The 20073-nt window shown below is 36.4% G+C and overlaps 1 protein-coding gene across 12 annotated transcripts in view; it reads left to right on the plus strand.

Annotated features, from left to right (window-relative positions):
- Positions 1–20073, plus strand: part of IMMP2L (inner mitochondrial membrane peptidase subunit 2) — a 1220903-nt gene that overhangs the window by 522927 nt on the left and 677903 nt on the right. For 11 of the 12 annotated variants that reach the window (XM_032483675.1, XM_032483685.1, XM_032483683.1 and 8 more), the window contains one exon: positions 11923–11988. The exons of the other annotated variant lie outside the window; for it this stretch is intronic. In XM_032483675.1, coding sequence (XP_032339566.1) covers positions 11923–11988 — 66 coding nt within the window. The remainder of the gene's footprint in view (positions 1–11922; positions 11989–20073) is intronic. 12 annotated transcript variants of the gene reach the window in all.

The raw sequence follows: 20073 nt of genomic DNA on the forward strand, positions 1-20073 counted from the left end.
TTACCTGGCTGTGTTTCTAGCCACTGCTAACTTCTGTTAGTCCTTGGAAACATTCTCCCCATTTTCCCTTCTGTTGGCCCCAAAGTTTCCTTACTGTCTCACAATGCTTTTAACCCTTCACCTAAGAACAATTCTCAACCTGCCTCCTTTTATCAAGACATTTATTCCCAGTCACTAAAATCCTGTTCTAAACGTAAGCCCTTCTAGCTTATGAGACTCTGAACTCTTATCCCTTTCTGTAACTCCGTGTCCTCCATCCAACAGAGAGGAAGAAGGTAATACCAGGAGACCTAGAAGCAAGGAAGAGTTAGACATTTGATTTACTCTTAGTATTTTTTAGTTTAAAGGTTCATAAATAAACTATTCGTAGTAACAAGTTATTGCAGTATAAATAGCAGAAAATAAAATTTTGGGGAAAAGTTTCTGATAATTTAGCAACTGGAGCTATGTAAGTGGCTGTCAAGCTGAGTACGTAAATGGTAATGCTGGTTTCAGAGGGCACCAGTTGCCATTGATTTTGTAAAATCCCAAACCTCATATATGTTTTTTTCTGAAGACAGTTTGTGAAATCCATTCAGTCTCCTGTTGGGGGCATAAACTTGACATTTTCAAGGGAGCAAATTTTGTGTAGTTATGGGAGCCTAACTGAGAATTCTTCTGCAAAACAATAGTACTGTATTTTAAAAATTAGTAAGTCCAACAGGGTTAGAACAGAAATGTACCTGGTAGCTTCTCATTGCACTTAGATTCTAACCTCTGCATTGTCAACATTCTCCAGGAGATTGAGCATTTTAGAGAAATTGGGATAGTTTCAATGATCGTGTGGAATTTCACCTGTCCTCAGACGTGTACCTTACTCAATTTTACTAGGAAATTTTGAACCCAGCAGCACAGTTGAAACATTAATAACACATGTTACTGTATTGACTAGAGATGTTAATCCATAGATATATGCAATAGAATTTAAACAATGGGATGGGTACAAATTCTTAGACCATAAAACTAGGTATGCAAAAATATATACCTTTGTATTGCCATTTCTGAATTTAAGTTTCTTATTACTAGCAAAACCTATTCTATTCAAATTGTGATAAACTTAAGAGTTTTCTCAGGCAATTCAAGGAAAGTTCAGTCTGTTTATGGTTCTCCATCTTGTCAGAGGAGCATCGAAGCATTGGGGAGTTTACAGTGTGATAGCATCAGGTGCAGCATCACAACTGAACGTCAGTCTGTGCTAGTATCCTTTGAGACGTACATTGACATGTCCGGTTATCAGTTTAAAAGCCCCTGCCACCCCTTGGCCACCCTCTACCTCCCACCCCCATGCTGGCAACCACTGAAATGTCCCTCATTCCCACCCACCTCTTTATTATCAATTGCTGGACCCTGAAAAGTATCAAATGGTAACCATAGTCAGGAGACAAAAGGGCTGGGGTTGTTAAATCAGTTTATACTTTGCATTTTTATCTGATCACAGAAAGTTACATTGAAGACATGTTGGCCATGTTGTTTGGAGTGCACACCTCTGGTGGCACATGTGAATTTAACAGCTTCTGTTCATGGCAAGCACCTGTTGGGCACATGTAGGCAAACTTCAAGAGCTTAATTCACCATAAAGTATTCACTTTTATGTTTATGCAGGTAGAAATTCTGTCTTTTTTTTTCTTCAGATATTTGTCTGGTTAGACATGAATTATAGGTGAAAAAGTGGGTGGGGGTTAAATGCTGGCTCCAGGTAAAATGGTCAAGACTGCCTCTGTTCTCACTCTCTTCACTTTTACCAAGTTGTTCCCTGCCCTGAGCTTGCCATGTCACACCTCACAGTGTGACCACCATCATGGCAAACTGGAGAGCGAGTTAAGTCAGAGACAGGATGACCCTTGTGCTGTTCTTCCAATGCCTTTCTCCAGCTGACTGCCGATACTACTAACGTCTTACATGAGCATCAGTGTAAACGTCCTCACTTCAGCTCTAACAAAATGATACCCTTGTCCCTCGGTATCTGTAGGGGATTCATTCCAGGACCCCTTCAGACACCAAAATTTGTTGATGCTGAAGTGCCTTATATGAAATGATGTAATATTTGCATATAACCCATGCTCATCCTCTTGTACACTTGATATCATTTCTAAATTATTTGTAATACCTACTGTAAACTTTAAATCATCTCTAATTTATTTATAATTCCCAGTACAATGTAAATGCTATATAAATAATTGTTATACTATTTTTAGGGAATAAAGACAAGAAAAAATGTCTGTATACATTCAGTACAGACACAAGCCAACATAAGCTTAACTACATAGTACACATCAGCAACAATGTAACATTTTATTTCTTTCAATACTTACAAATTGCTTTCATTTAACAACCTGAAGAGAGATACATAAAATAAAAGAGTATTTAAAATACAAATACATATAGAATATATAAATAGAGAAAATATAAATTCATTTCTCTCTCTCTCTCCCTCTCTCTCCCATTACTATGTTAACCCTCACCAGAACCCTGGTTCTTCTCTCCTGTTCACCCTCGTATTATGATGGTGATGACAGTGATGACTTGTATGATACCTACAGTGCCGACGGGGTGAGGGGATGAGATGTGTGGCACTGTAGGTAAGTGGTAGACATCAGGCTAACTTGAACGTTCTGGGCAGGACGTCAGAAGGATCATCTCTGTCAGAAGAACTGGGTTCCAATTGCGGATGTTGACACTTTGGAGGAGGCATAATAATATTAATGTCGAGATCTGTGGCGATTGAGGGCTGAGGATCTCCAAGCTCAAAGGCTGAAGCTTCACACTGCAGATGCTTTAGTTAGAATATTGTTGTAGGAAGTTGCTTCTTTTTCTTTGCATCATCAAACAAATCTTGAAGTGGTTGTAGGCATGCGGTTATCCCTTGGGTGACACAGAGGTTTCATTCCATCAAAGGGTCATACTTGAAGCTCATAGCCTTTAACACTTGAAACCTTTGAAAAACTGCTGCAGGATTTACACATGTCCAAACTGATGGGTCTGCCTTTTCTAAATCTGCAACATTATCATCATTGTCTGTAGAGGATTTCAGCAGATCTTTGAGTTCCTTGTTGGTAAGGATCTCTCTGCACTCCTGTGTGTTCCTCAATGTTGTCCTTGAATATGTGAGAGAAGCTTTTCTCACTAACTTCCCTTGCAACAGTCAAGATATTCCTGACTTTTGTATCACTAGTGGGGATGCCCCTGAAATCACTGACCACCTCGCACCATAATGGCTTCCAACATGCATTAACCATTTTCAGCTTTAGGGTATCTACAGTCTCTGTAATTATGAAGTTCCTCCATAAATCCACAAGTCCTCCTGAAGATGAGATGGATGTCATTCACTTTAATGCACTTGATGTTACCCTGATCAAGTGGCTTCCACAGTGACAAGTCAGGAGGCAGGAACATCACTTCCACATTCTTGTCAGTGGAGCAGAGAGATTAGGGATGGCCGGGAGCATTGCCAATGATGAGGATGCCCTTGAATGGCATCCCCTTCTTTTCAAGCTTTTTTCACTTCAGGAATGAAGCACTGGTGGAACCATTCCAAGAACAAGATGGCCATCACCCAAGCCTCCTTGTTGTGTTGCCAGAACACAGGCAGGCAATTTTTGGTTTTCATCACATTTCATCGTGATTGAAGTCTTGCCCTGGGAGGTAGCCTTTCTCTTTCTGGAGTTTCTTGAGCTCTTCTGGGGACACTGATGCTGACTTGGCATCAGCCAATGCTGTTTCTTCCATGATCTTTAAGTTCCTAAGACAGTAGCACCTTGCATAGCTAGCCAGCCATCCCTGATTAGCCTTCAACTCCCTCCTCTCACTCTCCTCAGTCCCCCGGTAGTGCTTATAGAGGTGAAGTGCTTTTCATGCATAACTTTGCCATCAACAAGGATATGCTCCTGCAACGTGTCCTCTAGAAGCAGACTACTGCTCTCTCAGTCTTGGCAAGCACTTCAGCACAAACCAGAGAGACCATTGTTGCCATTGCAGGGACGGCATTATACTTCCACAGACTCACCCTCTTTCTGCTTTATTGTGTGAATGTTAGACTTGTTCTTAGTGACCTTATTGCCCACTTTGGCAAGTGACATGCCACTTTTCAAAAGATCTAAGATTTTTGTTTTCTGTTCAAGAGAGAGCACTTTATGCTCCCTCTTAACCTTTGAGGAATGCTTTGACCACTTAATTGCTTTTTAGGAGCTTTTTTTTTCCCCCACAGAAACAGGGTGCACAAGACACAAGCAGCAAACAAACAAAATGCAAGGTGAACAGTGCTGAAATGACAGGATGCTAGAGAGAGACTGAGGCTCTGTGGGATAGCAGGAGGCTACAGCAGGGTGTGCCTACCCATCACTCCATTCAGCACAGTGCTGAACACATGGCCAATTTGAGTTTTGCTTTTTGGAACCTTCTGAAATTTCTTCCTTTTTTTTTTCTCTAATGTTTTCAATCTCTAGTTGGCTGAATTCATGAATGTAGAACATGTGGATACAGAGGGCTGGCTATTCATTTTATATTTCAGTCGGAGTGCTTTTTCTGTGCCATATTGGCAGATAGGGAAAATATTCATAGCTTGCATTTTCAGGTGTTGTGGTTTGTATATTTTTTTAAGCCTACCACAAATATGTGGCACTATTTCCCAACCTGTTTAAAGCTTAAAGTATAAATCCAACTGGCTTAATTGCAGTTTTAGGGTTATGGGGCTAGATTGATGATTTTAATTCCTTTGAAGACCAGTTAATTTTGTTTCATTCCATGACCTTAAATGGTACTCTACTGAAAAGTCGTACTCAGTGAGATAGTGTGGCTAGAGGGACAAAACCTTTCTTTGACTACAGCAAAAACTCAGATGCTCCTGAGTGCATGTCCTATTGTGGGAACAGTATAGTAGTACTTCTGTATGAATGTCTGCACTTTAAGAGTCTATATTGAAAGAGTAGTCAATATTTATATTCATGTTAAGTATTCATCTCTCCACTTCCACTGATATGTTCAACTTTAAGCATATTCAATGTGTGAAAACCCAAATTTATAAAATAAATAAGTAAGAAAATGTATTTTCCAGCCCAGAAGTTTCTTTATAGGTGAATGGAGTTTGTTTAAATAGTATGATTCCATATTCTATGGTAAGATATACATACACATATGTGTATTACATGTGTGCTATATGTTTTATATATGTGCTAGATAAATTCTATTCTAGACAGTGATGTATAATTGCAATTATGTTCACTACCTGAAGATTGCAATGTTCTGTGTTTTGCAATGCTTGAATTAATAAACACTGGTAGAGATTAACACATCGTTATGATTATCCAAATTCCTTAGGTTTTTCACAGTTAAGATATTTATTTTTCAGAATCAAAACAGTCAATTACAAAACTATTTCAGATTTTTCAGTTACAGAAGTTAGAGTCATAGTACACATTTAATTGATTTTACGTAATCAAGCCTTATTTACTAATAAGACCAGTTGTCACTGTTTGCTTATTAGATTTCTTCTCATCATAGTTAGCAACAGTGAGACAACTCTTAAATTTAACTAAGAAAATGTTTATCAATAGACAAGAGTTACTTCTTTAAATTTCATACTCTTGCTATTTCTTAAGTACTATTAGAATACATTTTACTTGGATGAGGAATTGTAGGCCATTAATCTGAAACATAAGCTTGTTGTTCCTGCGGCTACATTCTTGGATCACTAGAAGCCTGATTGGAAACTCTAGGGATCTCTCGAAGATTTGATCCCTGCTGCTCAGGAACCAGACTTGGGGAGGGTCTGATTTGAGAGAAGAGCCAAAGTTAGATACACTGTGGCTTCCGCGCCCCATCCCCTCCCACACAATGTGCTTGTCCAAGAACACTGGTCTCAGTGCTCTGAAATTCTCCTCACTTGTCACTAGGATTTCTACACACAGAGCAACACTCTGCCCCTGCCTGATGGTGATCCTTCTCGAGGATCTCCCTTCCCCCAAAACCTCTTCCCTACATAAGAAAAGATGGTATTATCAAAGACAAGTTGGAAGCTTTAACCTGGATTCTTGCCAGCTCATTTGTAATTCACTTTGCTAACAATGAGGCCCTTGGATTGGAGCACTTTCTGATTTATCTGGACAAAAGTAATTGTTAGGGATTACATACAGACACACACACATACATACATACATATACTTTGCTAAAAGTATATCTGGTTATAAGCTCCACCCTCGTGAAGATTTCACAAATAAACCCAAAGAGCAACAAAAAAGTCTTGATCATTTCTTTTAAGTTTAAAAGATTCACATGATGGGGGGAGGGTATAGTTCAAGTGGTAGAGTGCATGCTTGGCACACATGAAGTCCTGGGTTCAATCCCCAGTACCTCCTCTAAAAATGAATAAATGGATAAACCTAGTTACCTCCCCCCTCAAAAAAAAAAAAAAAGATTCACACGGTACAAAGAAAAATCTGCAAGGGGCAAAAATGTAGCTGAAATGCTGACCTAAGTAAAAACTTTTAGAGTGCTAATTAATAAAACTGCTTTGAATTTAGAAAATGAATCATTATAAATGGGGTTGTATGCACAAAGTTCACGCTACTACTCAAAGTGAAGCAAGTATACAGAATCCAACATGGAAATTAGTCATTTTTATCATAATTTTACAGATAATACCCATTTAATTTTAAAATGACCTGTGACTTTCCAATATGAATACAATTATATTCAGTTTTCATGTTTCTTTAGTTAATTGTGTAATAAAATCTGACCAGACCTTTAAAAATGCCTTTCTTGCCCTCTAATGCAACAGACTTTGAATATCCTTTTATTAGAGGGTTTTTGAAATAAACATTCTATGTAAGCTCTAAAAAACAGGATTATAACAATTTGCTTGTTAATTGATATCCTTTATGAATTTATTTTAGGAAGGGATGGCTCTAAGACTTAATGGAGTACCTGCTGCTCAATCTTTTACGTATGTTCTCTCAGTCATTATACGATGCTAGAGGTAGAAGAAGTCATCAAGATTTCTAGAGGTTCCTAAACTCACATGCCTTCAGGCACTAGACCTTTGTGACACAAGATGTTAGGACCATGACCAGTTCTCAGTATCTGCTTCTCAGCTCCAGTGGACTCTCTTCCTGTATGAATGTGGGCCCATGATTGATAAATCTTACTATTTTTTAAAGAGGAACAAGCAATTAGAATTTTTATGTGAAGTCTTCTGTTGGCTTGGCCAGCTCAAGATTAAAAAGTAAATACATAAGAGATGACGGATGTTCACTAAACTTATTTTGATAGTCATTTCATGATGTATGTAAGTCAAGGCATTATGCTATGCACCTTAACCTGATAAACTGCTGTATGTAATTATATCTCAATAAAACTAGAAGGAAATAAGTAAGTATAGAAGTGATGTGTGAACCAAACAAAACATTTCCCCAAGCTAGATCTCCAAGCTTGCCTGGCTTCTGTTTTACGATCTCTGATGGAGCCTTATCTCCCTGAAAATGAGACCCAGATTGATCACTGAGCTGGCCTACAGTGAGCAGCTTACTTGTAGCAGAGGTGGAACCATGTCCACTGGCTCCATTTCCACTGTTTCCTGTCCACTCATTTGCAGGACACAGGGGGCCCAAACAGAAGCACTTAGACCACAGACAATGAGTGAGGTTAATTGTTGCCAAGAAAAGGCTAGGTACACTCATAGACTAGCCTTTTCTGGGTCCAAACTTCTATCAAAATCATGTCAAACCCAGGCAACACTTTCCAGAAAAAAAAAAAAAAAGAGAGAGAGAGAGAGAGAGAAGGGAAGCTATCATTTGTTAAGATTTTTTAAATGTAACTTTTTATTATGTTGTGTGGACTTTTCATTCTCCATCTCATTTTGATGATTAAAACAGCAATACTTTTTTAAAAATTATAAGGATATGAAGTTAGATGGTTTAATGCATGAACATCGTTTAGGACAGTACAAAAAATAGCCTATCCACTAGAAGGCATTCCAAGAATATTAGATCTTCCTTTTACCTCATTAACGAAGGGTTAAAATTTAGACCTCACTGGAGTTAGCATCTAATAAGTTGTGGTATTGTTGAGGAATGAATGTTTATATTAGACTATGGCCAAGGTGACTTCTAATCCTGAGATTAATTCTGTGGTAATCTGGGCCAGTCCTGAACCATGCAAGTATAGAAATGTACACATACCACAGAGAGAGGTTGTAGAATTTTACTATAAAAGAGAGATGGGTGAGCATGCTTAGACACAGGGTTCAGGTGTATGTGTGACATCAGGGTGGACACTGGGGTCAGGAACCGAGTGGGTGGCATCCTTGTTCATCTCATTCCCACAAAGCACACGAGGGCCTCTCTTGAGTATTCCAAGTACTCTTCCAGTGTTCCAAACAGGATCAAAATTACAACCTTTTGGGAATATACAGGAACATGAAATTCATTACAGAGGCTGTGAGGCTGAAGACGTGGCTCTGCTGGCCTGTCACAGGGTAAGAATGGCAACATTTTTACCAACATAGGAAGTGAAACTCAAGGAGAAGAAGATTATGCCACAGAAACCTTATTACGACTATGCTCACCCTGCATCCCTTCCCACATTCTGGTTAAAGACAAATTGTGCCATGTCAAACTGATCTGCTGAGATCTATGCAGTAGAGGGGCAATTCTAGGTATCTTGTCCAAGCCTCAGAAGAGATCTTGCCTAATGAAATCTTTGGCATAAAACAGAAGGCTTCAAATATAAATATTGTAAAACAACACTTATTATGAAAACACTAAAATTACAAATTTTAATGCAAATTTTAGTGTTTTTTGGGCAGCCTACCTTGTGTCCCTAAAGTAAGACACAATCTTTCACTTGCTATTCTTTGTGCTTCTAGAAGACAGGCAAGTGGCCAAGGAAATTGAGACAAAGGGAAGTTCAGTGACTTTGACAATGTCAACCTGTAATAACTCTCCTACCCTTTCTACTTACATCAAAGTAATGTATCAACAGCCTAATGATTAAAATATAGTTATAGATTTTGAGCAGTCATGGGGTTAGTGTTAGTAATACCTTTTAAAAGCTTTTTTGAATCATTTGATTAGATTCATGAGTTTAATATTACATTAAAATTTATAGTTAAATTTAAAGTATTAATTCATAAACTTTAATTACATAGATAGCTTACTTTGTATATTCTGTTTTGCCTCATGATCTTATATATAGATTAATTTAAAATACAAAATACTTCTTGAGTATCTCAAAAGCTTAAAGGTTGTTGGCATAAAATACTGTTTTACACTGATAAGGGTTGCTTTTCATATTATTTCATTAATGTTAATATTGCATCGATATTAGGTGGGGGGACTTGGTAGTTAGTTCAGGTTCGTCCCAGATAATGTCATGTGACACAAACATCTGTCATCGTCTATTGAACTTCCAAGTAGTCTGAACCAAAAATCCAGGCATGCGTTTTATCGCACACAGATGTACCCCCACTTTGTTTTCCATCCTTCCTGATTTTCCCTAGTGCAACTGCATGCATGGTTTCTAATTACAGATGTGAGGTCATGGTACACATAAATTTTCTAACTTGTTCAGTCTATGTGTTCTATTGCTATTTTTACATCATTAAAAATTCTTTTATAACATCATTTTTAATGATTGGGTAATATTTTATGTTGTGGATGGACTATAATTTATTTAACCAGTCTATTGTTGATTTTTTTCTTTTTTTTAAAAAATAAACAACAGTAGCTAAAATTTTGTATATATTCATAACCATTTCATTAGGATAAATTCCTAAAAGTGTAATTGATATATTAAAGAGAATATAAAATCTTGACATGTTTACTGAATGGCATGTTACATTATCACACACTTATTGTATACAGTACCTATGCCTCTAAACCCTCAACAACAAGCTGTGTTAATATTATTACTATTTCTTTGTCCATATAATAGGAAAATGGTATTCTGTTGTTTTAATATGCAATTCTTTGGTGATCACTGAGGTTGAATATTATTTTATGCATTTCTGGCTATCTAAACACAGAGACATGGGGGCAGTTTTCTAAAGATTTATAAGTAACCCTGCACAAAGGACGTGAATTCTATCATCTTGAATGCGCCCAGATCCCTCACTCTAGCTGTACATAAATGACATAAAATTTATAGAAATATGATGTTCAGTCAACTCAGTGAAGGAGACAGTTCAGTCAAAAACTGATCAAATTTCCTTTAAAATAAAGAGTATTAATATTTAGTGAAAAATTGTGTCACAAGTAGACACAGATGGTTTAGATGATACCATTTTCTCTGCAAGATAGAATGTGAAATAAAATCTTATTGAAACTGCATATTTCCTTTGATGAAGTATTACATTTTGAATGTATTTAATCTGCTTAGTTTCTGTACATTTACCTTCCTTTTTAAAGGTAATTCAATTCAGAATGTAACTTGAGTTGAAAATATTTTTATCTCTCTCTGATTTTCAAAAACATATTAAATGATCATTTATGGTATGTGTGAGATGTTTCTTGAAATAGATCTGTTAAATCAAAAGACTGAAAATGTTATTGGCAGGAAATTGGACATATTAAGATTGAGTTATCCATTCCTGTGTAACAAAATGCTCCAACCTCTAGCAGTTTAAAGCAACAAACATTCATTATCTCACACATTTTCTAAGAATCAGGAAGCCAGAAGCTTGAGAAGGTGATCTGGCTCAGGGTTGCTCATGAGGTTGCAGGGAAGCTGCTGGTCACAGCTGCAGTTTCTGAAGACTTGCCTGGCGCTGAGGGAGCTACCTTTTTTTTTTTTTTTTTTAAATTGAAATGTAGTTGATGTACCATATTGTGTTAGTTTCAGGTATATTACATAGTGATCTGACATTTACATATATTAGGAAATGATCACCACAATAAGACTAGGAACTATCTGTCTCCATACAATGGTATGACAATATTATTGATCATATTCCTTATGCTGTATAGTACATCCCAGTGGCTTGTGTATTGTATAACTGGAAACTTGTACCTCTTAATCCGCTTCACTTATTTTGTCCAACCTCCCACTCCCCTCCCTTCTGACAACCACCCATTTGTTCTCTGTATCTATGAGTCTATTGAAGGATCTCTTCTAAGCTCATTCACATGAAGGTTGGCTGACCCGAGTTTCTCACCAACTGAGTCATAGGGTTGCTGTGGACAGACATGGCTTCCCTCCATAGTGAGAGATCCCAGAGATAGAGTGAGGGGTGGGGAGGAGGGAAAAGAAGGAGAGTGGAGGATTTATTTAGAGGGAATAGTATCAGTTTAAGTAAACATTTACCAGAAGCTGTTAATCATAGATTGAAATAAATGACATCTGAATTCAGTATATCAGAACCTATCAATTTCTTTTAACTGTTGGTAGCCTTGTTGTAGCACTCTGGATTACATAACCCTTTAAATGGCTAAATCTAAGTGTACTGTAAAAGAATTTCCTAATTCTTCATTTTTTTTTCCAAAAAATACTTCTCATCTTCAGTATTTTCTTGAGGATTTAAATCAAACCTTTCTGTTTATTTAAAATGAAATGAAGAAACTTAAGTATGTTATTTTAAAGAAATGCCTAATTATTTTATTATGTATGAATCATCTTTCCTACAAATACTTAGCTTTAATAATAGTAAAATTCCTTATACCTCTGTCTTTTTTCCTTTTATAAAGTTTCAGGTGGCCCCTTCTCCCCCAGAAGTTTAAAATAAGAATTCCTTCAATAGTGGTTCCATCTCACTTGGGACCTAAATAGGACTGATGTCATGTCATGGGTGCAAAGGATCCTGTAATGACTTTAATATAGCTTATTTTCTTGTGAAATTTCTTTTCATTTTCTTAAAACAACAGACATAACTGATTATGTAACCTTATCTTATTCTAGGTCCCCTAAAAACCCAGAACAGAAGATTATTAAGAGAGTGATTGCTCTTGAAGGAGATATTGTAAAGTAAGTACTTAACCTGTTGTCTTTGAGTTCAGGTTATATATATCTAGATTTTTGTTGAGTTTTAAATCATGTTACATGGGAAATACATCTCAATTCTAAGAGGATCAAAGCTTTGGAGACTTTCCAAATGAACTGGTACATCTTGAGTGAGTATCATCCTTCATTCCAGGATATAAGGCATACATAAACTGACTGATCATATTATTATCCTTTAACTGGGAGGCACAGGAGAAATAAATACTGATTAAACCAAAATTAACCACTGTTTTCTAAAATAACCATTAAATCATAGTTTTTCAGATATTAAAATTACCATGATTATTTTAGATAATGATGTCAAGGTTCATTTTAGAAAAATTCAAGAACATTTTATTTTAGAAGCAAATACAAAAAACGAAGGAGGAGCTTTTAATGTAATAGACATGGGGGAAGATGGAAAAGGATGTGAAACAGAAGTTTTAGTGTGTAATGTCTTAATTTATTCCACTTGTTGATTAATGTAGAGTATGTATTTGAGCTTCAACAAGTAAGTACTGATGTGATATGACATGTCTCATTTTGATTGCTTACTTTATATGTTATAACCAAGTCTATACAATGTGGGATTCAACATACTTTGAAAATTATATTCAGAAAGTTTTTTGATCCTGTTTTCCCAAAAAGTTTGATCCCAGAGTATTTGTATTAATGACAGTACAATTTAAGCAATCTGATTAAAAATAAACCTCATTAAAATGACCTAGAGCAAAATCTAGGCCAACAATTCTCAAAGGATGGCCCAGAGACCACTGGGAGTACCCAAGACCCTTTGTAGGGGTCTGTGAGATCAAAACTACTTTCCTAATGATACTAAGATGTTATTTGCCTCTTTCACTCTCATTTCTCACAAGTATACAGTAGAGTTTTCTAGAGGCTACATGATGTGTGATATTGCAGAAGAGTGAAGGTGGGAATGGACATGGGAATCTGGCTGTGTTCTATTAAGCCAGATACTTAAAAAGATTGGCAAATGTGAAAAAAAAAAAAAACCCCAACAACACTCTTCTTCCTATTTTTTCTTATTTTGAAAACCAGCTATGCTTTTCATTAAACATACTGTTTTTGTTAGCATCTAGGCTTATTATTTTACATTGAATCACTAAAGATTTTTTTAAATTCTCCATATTAATTTCTAATATGGTAAATATTAATACCTAGTATTCACAGAAAAATAGTTCTTTGAGATCTCAGTTATTTTTAAGAATGGAAAGGAGTCCTCATACCAAACAGAACTTGCTGTTGTAGGAATGAATGGCAAGGAATGAATTTCATGTCTGGATTACCTTCTCATTAGTAGCCTGCATGGTATCAGTGCAGCTGTTGAGATATGGTTTGTTGGGTTTATATTCATGAATATTTGCTTGGTCTTTTTTCCATCTAAAATCTTTATTGAAGTATAACTTATATACTGTACAATTCACCCATTTAAAATACATAGTTCAGTAAGTTTTAATATAAGTTTGTACAGTTGTGCAACCCTCACCACTATCTAGTCTTTGAACCCTTCCGTTACCTTCAAACATCCCCTCTTCCATTTGCACTTACTTTGGTTCCCACCACTCCTGGTTGCCAGTGCTACACAATCATGGATCTGCTTTCTGTCTTTATAGTTTAACCTTTTCTAGAAGTTTTATCTAGATGATTTTATACAGTATGCATTCTTTTGCATCTGGTTTCTTTCACTTAGCACAGTGTTTTTTTGGTTCTGCCATGTGCGTGTATCTGCAGTTTGTTCCTGTATATTACTGATTCTGTTCCATCATTTGGACCCACTACATGTTGTCTGCTCATTCAGAAGTTAATAGACTTTGAGACTGTTTGGGGTATTATAAGTAATGATATGGACATTTGTGTAAATGCTATGGACAACTGTGTCTTTGGGTGGAAATATGTTTTCATTTCTATTGGGTATATACCTAAGAGTGCTGGGTGTTATGGTAAATATATGTTTAGCTTTTAAAGGAACTACCAAACTGTTTTCAGAAGTGACTGTGCCATTTTATGTTCCCCATTGATGAAGAAGTGTTCCAGTTTCTTTATATCGTTGCCAACACTTGGCATTATGAGTATTTTTTTATAGCCATCCTAATAGGTGTGATGCAGAATTTCATTGTGGTTTTGATTCACATTTCCCTGAAGGCTAATGATGTTGAGCATCTTTCCATACACGACTTGCCATTCATTTATCTTCTTGGGTTAAGTGTCTGGTGCATTTGCTTGTTTTGTATTGGGCTGTTTATTTTGAATTGTAAGAAGTCATTTGATTTTGAGTGCTTAAATAAATAGAATAATAATTTTGGGGAGGATGAATATGTGTATATAATAATGTGATTTTAGTCAAGTGTAAGTATATTGATATGAAAAAAGTTAATTTTCATTTCTTGTAAGATATGGTTTGTAAATTCACAGAACTTGGTGACTTTGTTTTATTTTCAAATCTGTCTACTCTTGTGATTTTAGTAGGAAACTGGGAAGAGCAGTATCTTTGAATACAACTTGCATACAATATCCATGAATATAAAAAAAATACTTTTAATAAATGGGCAGATGACCTAAATAGACATTTCTCCAAAGGAGACATCCAGATGGCCACAGGCACATGAAAAGATGCTCAGCATTGCTAATTATTAGAGAAATGGAAATGAAAACTACAATGAGATATCACCTCACCCAGTCAGAATGGCCATCATTAAAAAGTGCAAATAACAAATGCTGGAGAGAGTGTGGAGAAAAAAGAACCCTCTTACGTTGTTGGTGGGAATGTAAATTGATACAACCACTACAGAGGACAGTATGGAGGTTCCTTAAAAAACTATAAAAAGACTTACCAGATGATCCAGCAATCCCATTCCTGGCATATATCTAGAGAAAACTATAATTCAAAAAGCACCACACATGCACCCCAGTGTTCATAGAAGCAGTATTTACAATAGCCAGGACACAAAAATGGAAACAACCTAAATGTCCAGTGACAGATGACTAGATAAAGAAGATGTAGTTTTTAATGTATACAGTGAAATATTGCTCAGCCATAAAAAATAATGTAATAATGCCATTTCCAGCAACATGGATAGACCTAGAGATTATCATATTAAGTGAAGTCAGAGAAAGGCAAATATCATATGATATCACTTATATGTGGAATGTAAAAATAAATGATACAAATCTTATTTACAAACCAAAAATAGACTCATGGACATAGAAAACAAACTATGGTTACCAAAGGGGAAAGGGTGGGGGAGATAAATTAGGAGTTTGGGATTAACAAATATACATTATTCTATATAAAACAGATAAACAACAAGAATGTACTGTATAGCACAGGGAACTATATTCAATTTCTTGTAATAATACATAATGGAAAAGAACATAAAAAAATATATATGTATAACTGAATCACTTTGCTGTACACCTGAAACTAACACTGTAAATCAAACACACTTCAATAGAAAACAAAATTTTAAAAAAAGACAATGGAAAAACTATGCTTTTAACATTGGAGAACAGCTTGTGGGGTTAGGTTGCAAACCTCATTCAAGGAATGGAGCGGCAAACCTTGAAAACATCATGCTGAATGAAAGAAGCCAACCACAGAAGACCACATACTGTATGATTCTTTTGGTTTGAAATATTTCAAATAGGCAAATTCATCAAGACAGGAAGTAGATTGATGCTTCCCAGCAGCATAGAGGAGGGGAAATGAGAGATACTATTAATGGGTACAGTGTCTTTTTTTAAAGAGTTATGAGAATGTTTCAGAATAGATTGTGGTAATACTTGCACAACTCTACGAATATATTAAAAACAATGAGTTCTACCTTTTAAATGGATAAATGGTATGTTCTAGAAATTACATCTCAATAAAGCTATTAAAAATCCCAAACAAAAGAATTAATCAACAAGGCAGGCACAAATTTCATCTGTGTAATGTAATCTAACATGATTAGGAATGCCAAGGGATCCATTTTACATTATAATCCAAAGAGAGCACAGCTTTAATTCAAATGTATTATTATTGTTCACTAGCTGACTAGTCAACAGTGTGAGACTGCAAAGCTTGGTCAGGCATAAAAGACTGCAGTCAGAAATCCTACAGCAGACTTCTCTGAGAAAAAGTCTTGGTTGTTGCTTTGCTCTGTAAATGTAAATATTGGGTTCACAGAACAGAGGCTGAGCTAGAAAGAGGATTAATGGTGCAGCGTTGATTGATGAGAGGAGGGGATAAGGGAATGTAGTAGTTTTACACCTTCTTTCCCTACTGCTGCAACCCACATTTGCAAGGTCTATCTTCGGTGTTCCATCCTGCAAACTGACACTTCAGCCCTACGTCCTCTTTGTCCCCCTTCACTATGCCTCTATCAGGGAGCAGTGAATAATATAAAGAATGGAAGTATCAAGACTCAAGACTTTTCTACTGTGTGAGCTCCAAAACTAGGTAATAATTGATTTAAAAATCATTTTTGTGTTTGGTGTTCTAAAAGAAAATTTTAAATTTCATTCCTCTGAAACTTTGGTACCAAAAATATCCTAGCCTTCCTGAGCTTTAAATTAATAATGGAATATACTCCTACAATAATTTTCTAACTGTTGAAAAACATTAAGGAATATTTAGGGACTAAAATATTATTTACTCATGTGCTTTTCTCTGTGACTCATTTTCTTCTAAATGTGAGAATATGTAAAATTTTTGTTTTTGACATACTGTCTACCACTTGAAGTCATTAGTCACTTGGGGTCTTAACTTATAGTAGGCAAGGTGCTTTGTTCTGTGATAGGGACTTTCCACCTTTATCTTAGATAATACTGGGTTACCTAATAGGCAAGCTAAGCACAAATGTATGTCTCTAGAAGAAAATGTTTTTGAAAAAAATTGTTATTTCATTAAATAACCAAAGGGAAAAAAAAATCTGACTTATCAGGATTTGGTTACACATACTGTGGGTTGTATAGTATTTTTATTTTGAATACACATAATTAGGGGCTATTGAGGAAACCATAATCTTTTCAGAGGTCAAGCCTTTGAAAGTCTTAATCCAGTTTTCCATTTAATGTTCTGTAAGTTAAACTCCTTCAAGTTACAATAATAGATAGTAAAATAGGGTTTAAAGAGCACTCATTTTAAAGCCACCTGGGCCTGGGAGAGGAAGGGTGGTAGGAGCCCAGGACCCCCCACCCCAGCCTCACTGAAGAACAGGAGTGGCAGTACAGCTGGACTTACGGTTTCAGTTCCCTTGGGCAGTCTGTTTGCTGGCTTCTAGCTTTTGCCTGCCTCGTCTGTGTTTCAGTTGGCTTTTGCCCCATTGTCAACTGCTGACTTGCTTGATTTTTCTTGAGTTCCTCATGTTTAAACTACTTGAAAGAAATCTGAGTGTGCCCTCCTGAGGTACAGATATTGGATCTATCCACCTGACAGGCCACTGGTCAACCAGTTGACTACCTTTAGGGTAAGTGCCCTTCCCTGGTCCAGTCAGCTGTTTTGAGGCAGCCCATTTTCCTGGTACAGACCCTGTAGTTATAAGGAACCTTTTGGAAGGGGCTTATAGATACAGCAGATAACCTGAAGCCTCCCAGATCATGGCATTGAGGTTAGCTGTCCCATTGTTGAGCATCACCCTTTGAAACCTCACGTTTGATAAGACTATTATCTGCTCTCAGTTGGTAGTTGCTTTGACCTTTCTCTCTAGGGAAGATAAACTTTTTTTTTAATTACAGGAATAATAAGAGCTTGAAAAATGCAAAGTGCTGTAATGAACATCCTTGCACACACATGCCTTCATACACTTGTGTGTTCACTCTTATAAATATCTAGAAGTGGAAATATTCAGTCAACATATGTTTTGTTGTTGTTATTCTTAATTCTAATAATACAAATTTCCCTCCCAGGAGGTTTGTGTATATTTGCACTCTTACCAATACCGCATCAAACACACTTTCAGAGGGAATTGATTTAAATATCATGTGCAGTGGGGAAGTTGTGGACTTCAGATTCAGAAACCAAAACACTGCAACAACAAATTTTGAAGTAGTTCTAGATGATCAGGTTATATTTAATATAATCATCTTGCTGACCTGTGGACCTTCAAACCATTCATTTAGTGAACGCTAGTATAGACATTAGGGAGACGTAGTTGAACAAAAGAGACAAAGTCTCTGCCTTCATGGAGCTTACAGTCTAGTGGTTGGAAGCTAGTAAGGAACAGATAAATATATAACACAGAGTGCAATGTCATGAGCTAGAAAAAAAATGAAGCAGGAAAGGAGGTACAGAGTGATGGTGGGGGTCTGGGATTGCTGTTTTAGGTAGGATGTTTACTATAAACCTCTCTAAGGAGAAGATATTTGAGCAGACTCCTAAATTAAGGCAGGCAAGAGGGAGCGAGCCATACTAGCATCGGGGGAAGGACAGTTTAGACCAAAGGAATAACAAATGCAAACCTGAGATGGATACATATAAGGTGAGTATAAGGAATTGGAAGAAGCAGGTTGGACCTTGCTGAAGGAGGAAAACTGAGGTAGGAGAGTAGGTCTAAGAGGTTTGCAGAGGCTTGTTTGCTGTAGTAAGGACTTTGGACTCTATTCTAGTAGAATGGCAAGCCAGTGGAGAGTTTGGAGCCATGGAACAGTATGATCAGATTGACCTTTTTGAAGGATCACTCTGTCTGCTCTGAGGAGAATAGACTAAAGGGAGGTAGTCTGACCCAAGTACTGACCAAGTACTTGAGAAAATCATATCTAGCTTCTTCCAACAGTAGTTAAGTGTCCTTGTTGATGATATGAATGATGATTACTTTGATTTGTTATTTTCGGAGTGACTCATAAAAGTAGTCACATTATTTGTAATCACTGTCATTATGATTCCATTGGCAAGGTGAAAAGTAGAGCTGAAGTATTTGTTCAAAGAATTCAAACAAATATTTCTGAGATTGTAAAAGAGGAGACTTGGGGGGTCTGACCACTATATCTTGGTGTCAATATTGTTTAAAATGACATGGTGGTTGCTTGATTCTCTGGATAGATTAGCTAGGGATGTAGTCATTATCATAAAATTAACCCAAATGGGTATGCTTATCTATAACATGAAGAGTCAAAAGCTAATGAGAGTGATATTTAGACAGACGCATTAGTTCCACCAAAATATTTTTCATAGTTATTCGCTTTTAATTAATTTGGTATGACTCACATAGAAGCCTTGTTTTAGAAAAGCTTATAATGAATACAAAGCACTAAACTGCAGCAAGTCAATAGGAATCAACCACAATTGAAATTTCTAAGGCATCAACATTTTTTATTGGAACATTTGTATATCTGTTTTGCAGATTTTTGTCAGGCCAGTCAGAAATGAAACCTAGCATCATTTTTCCTCTTATTTGGTGAAATGCACTTTACAGACATTTGGAATCTGGAGTTCATGTAGTTGGCAATCTGAGTGAAATCAATGTATAATCTTTTCAGTCCCCAGTGAAGAGGGGAACCATATAATTTATCACCTAAACTAGGACCCTTTTGAGAGTGAAAAGGGATAATATTAATTATTACACTGAAATAATTAGCATAAACTGAATGGCCCAAAGTGCAACAAATGGTCATTTTACTAGTGAAATGTAATCTGCTTTTTAATTCACTTCATGTCATTTGATTTTGTTTCGTTTGTGGCCGTCCTTGTTCAGGAGACTTCCAAGAAGTGTTCATAAAAAACAATCCTTTCGTAGCCCCAGGGAGGAATTAGGTCTGGCAGGATCAGTGATGATGTGGAGGAGCATGTTCTGTGGACAGCACAGTCATTTTCCTGCTGGGAGGTACATTGCAAGACTTTCTATCACATTGATATTGCAGACTAGTCTGAGGTAGAGAATCATGAGACTTCTCTCATTGCAAAATATTTAAATGATAATTCCTCTTCAAGTCCAGAGATGATATTATAAAATGTCAAAACACCCTAATTTATTAAAAATAACTTTCTGCCATTAGCAAAAAAGAAATCCATTGAATCACTAGAAATGAAACAATTTAAAGCTTGTTGATTTTAAATGTGCTACTGAAGATAGG

Source organism: Camelus ferus, chromosome 7 (genome assembly GCF_009834535.1).
Source record: "Camelus ferus isolate YT-003-E chromosome 7, BCGSAC_Cfer_1.0, whole genome shotgun sequence".
Classification (NCBI taxonomy): Eukaryota; Metazoa; Chordata; class Mammalia; order Artiodactyla; family Camelidae; genus Camelus; species Camelus ferus.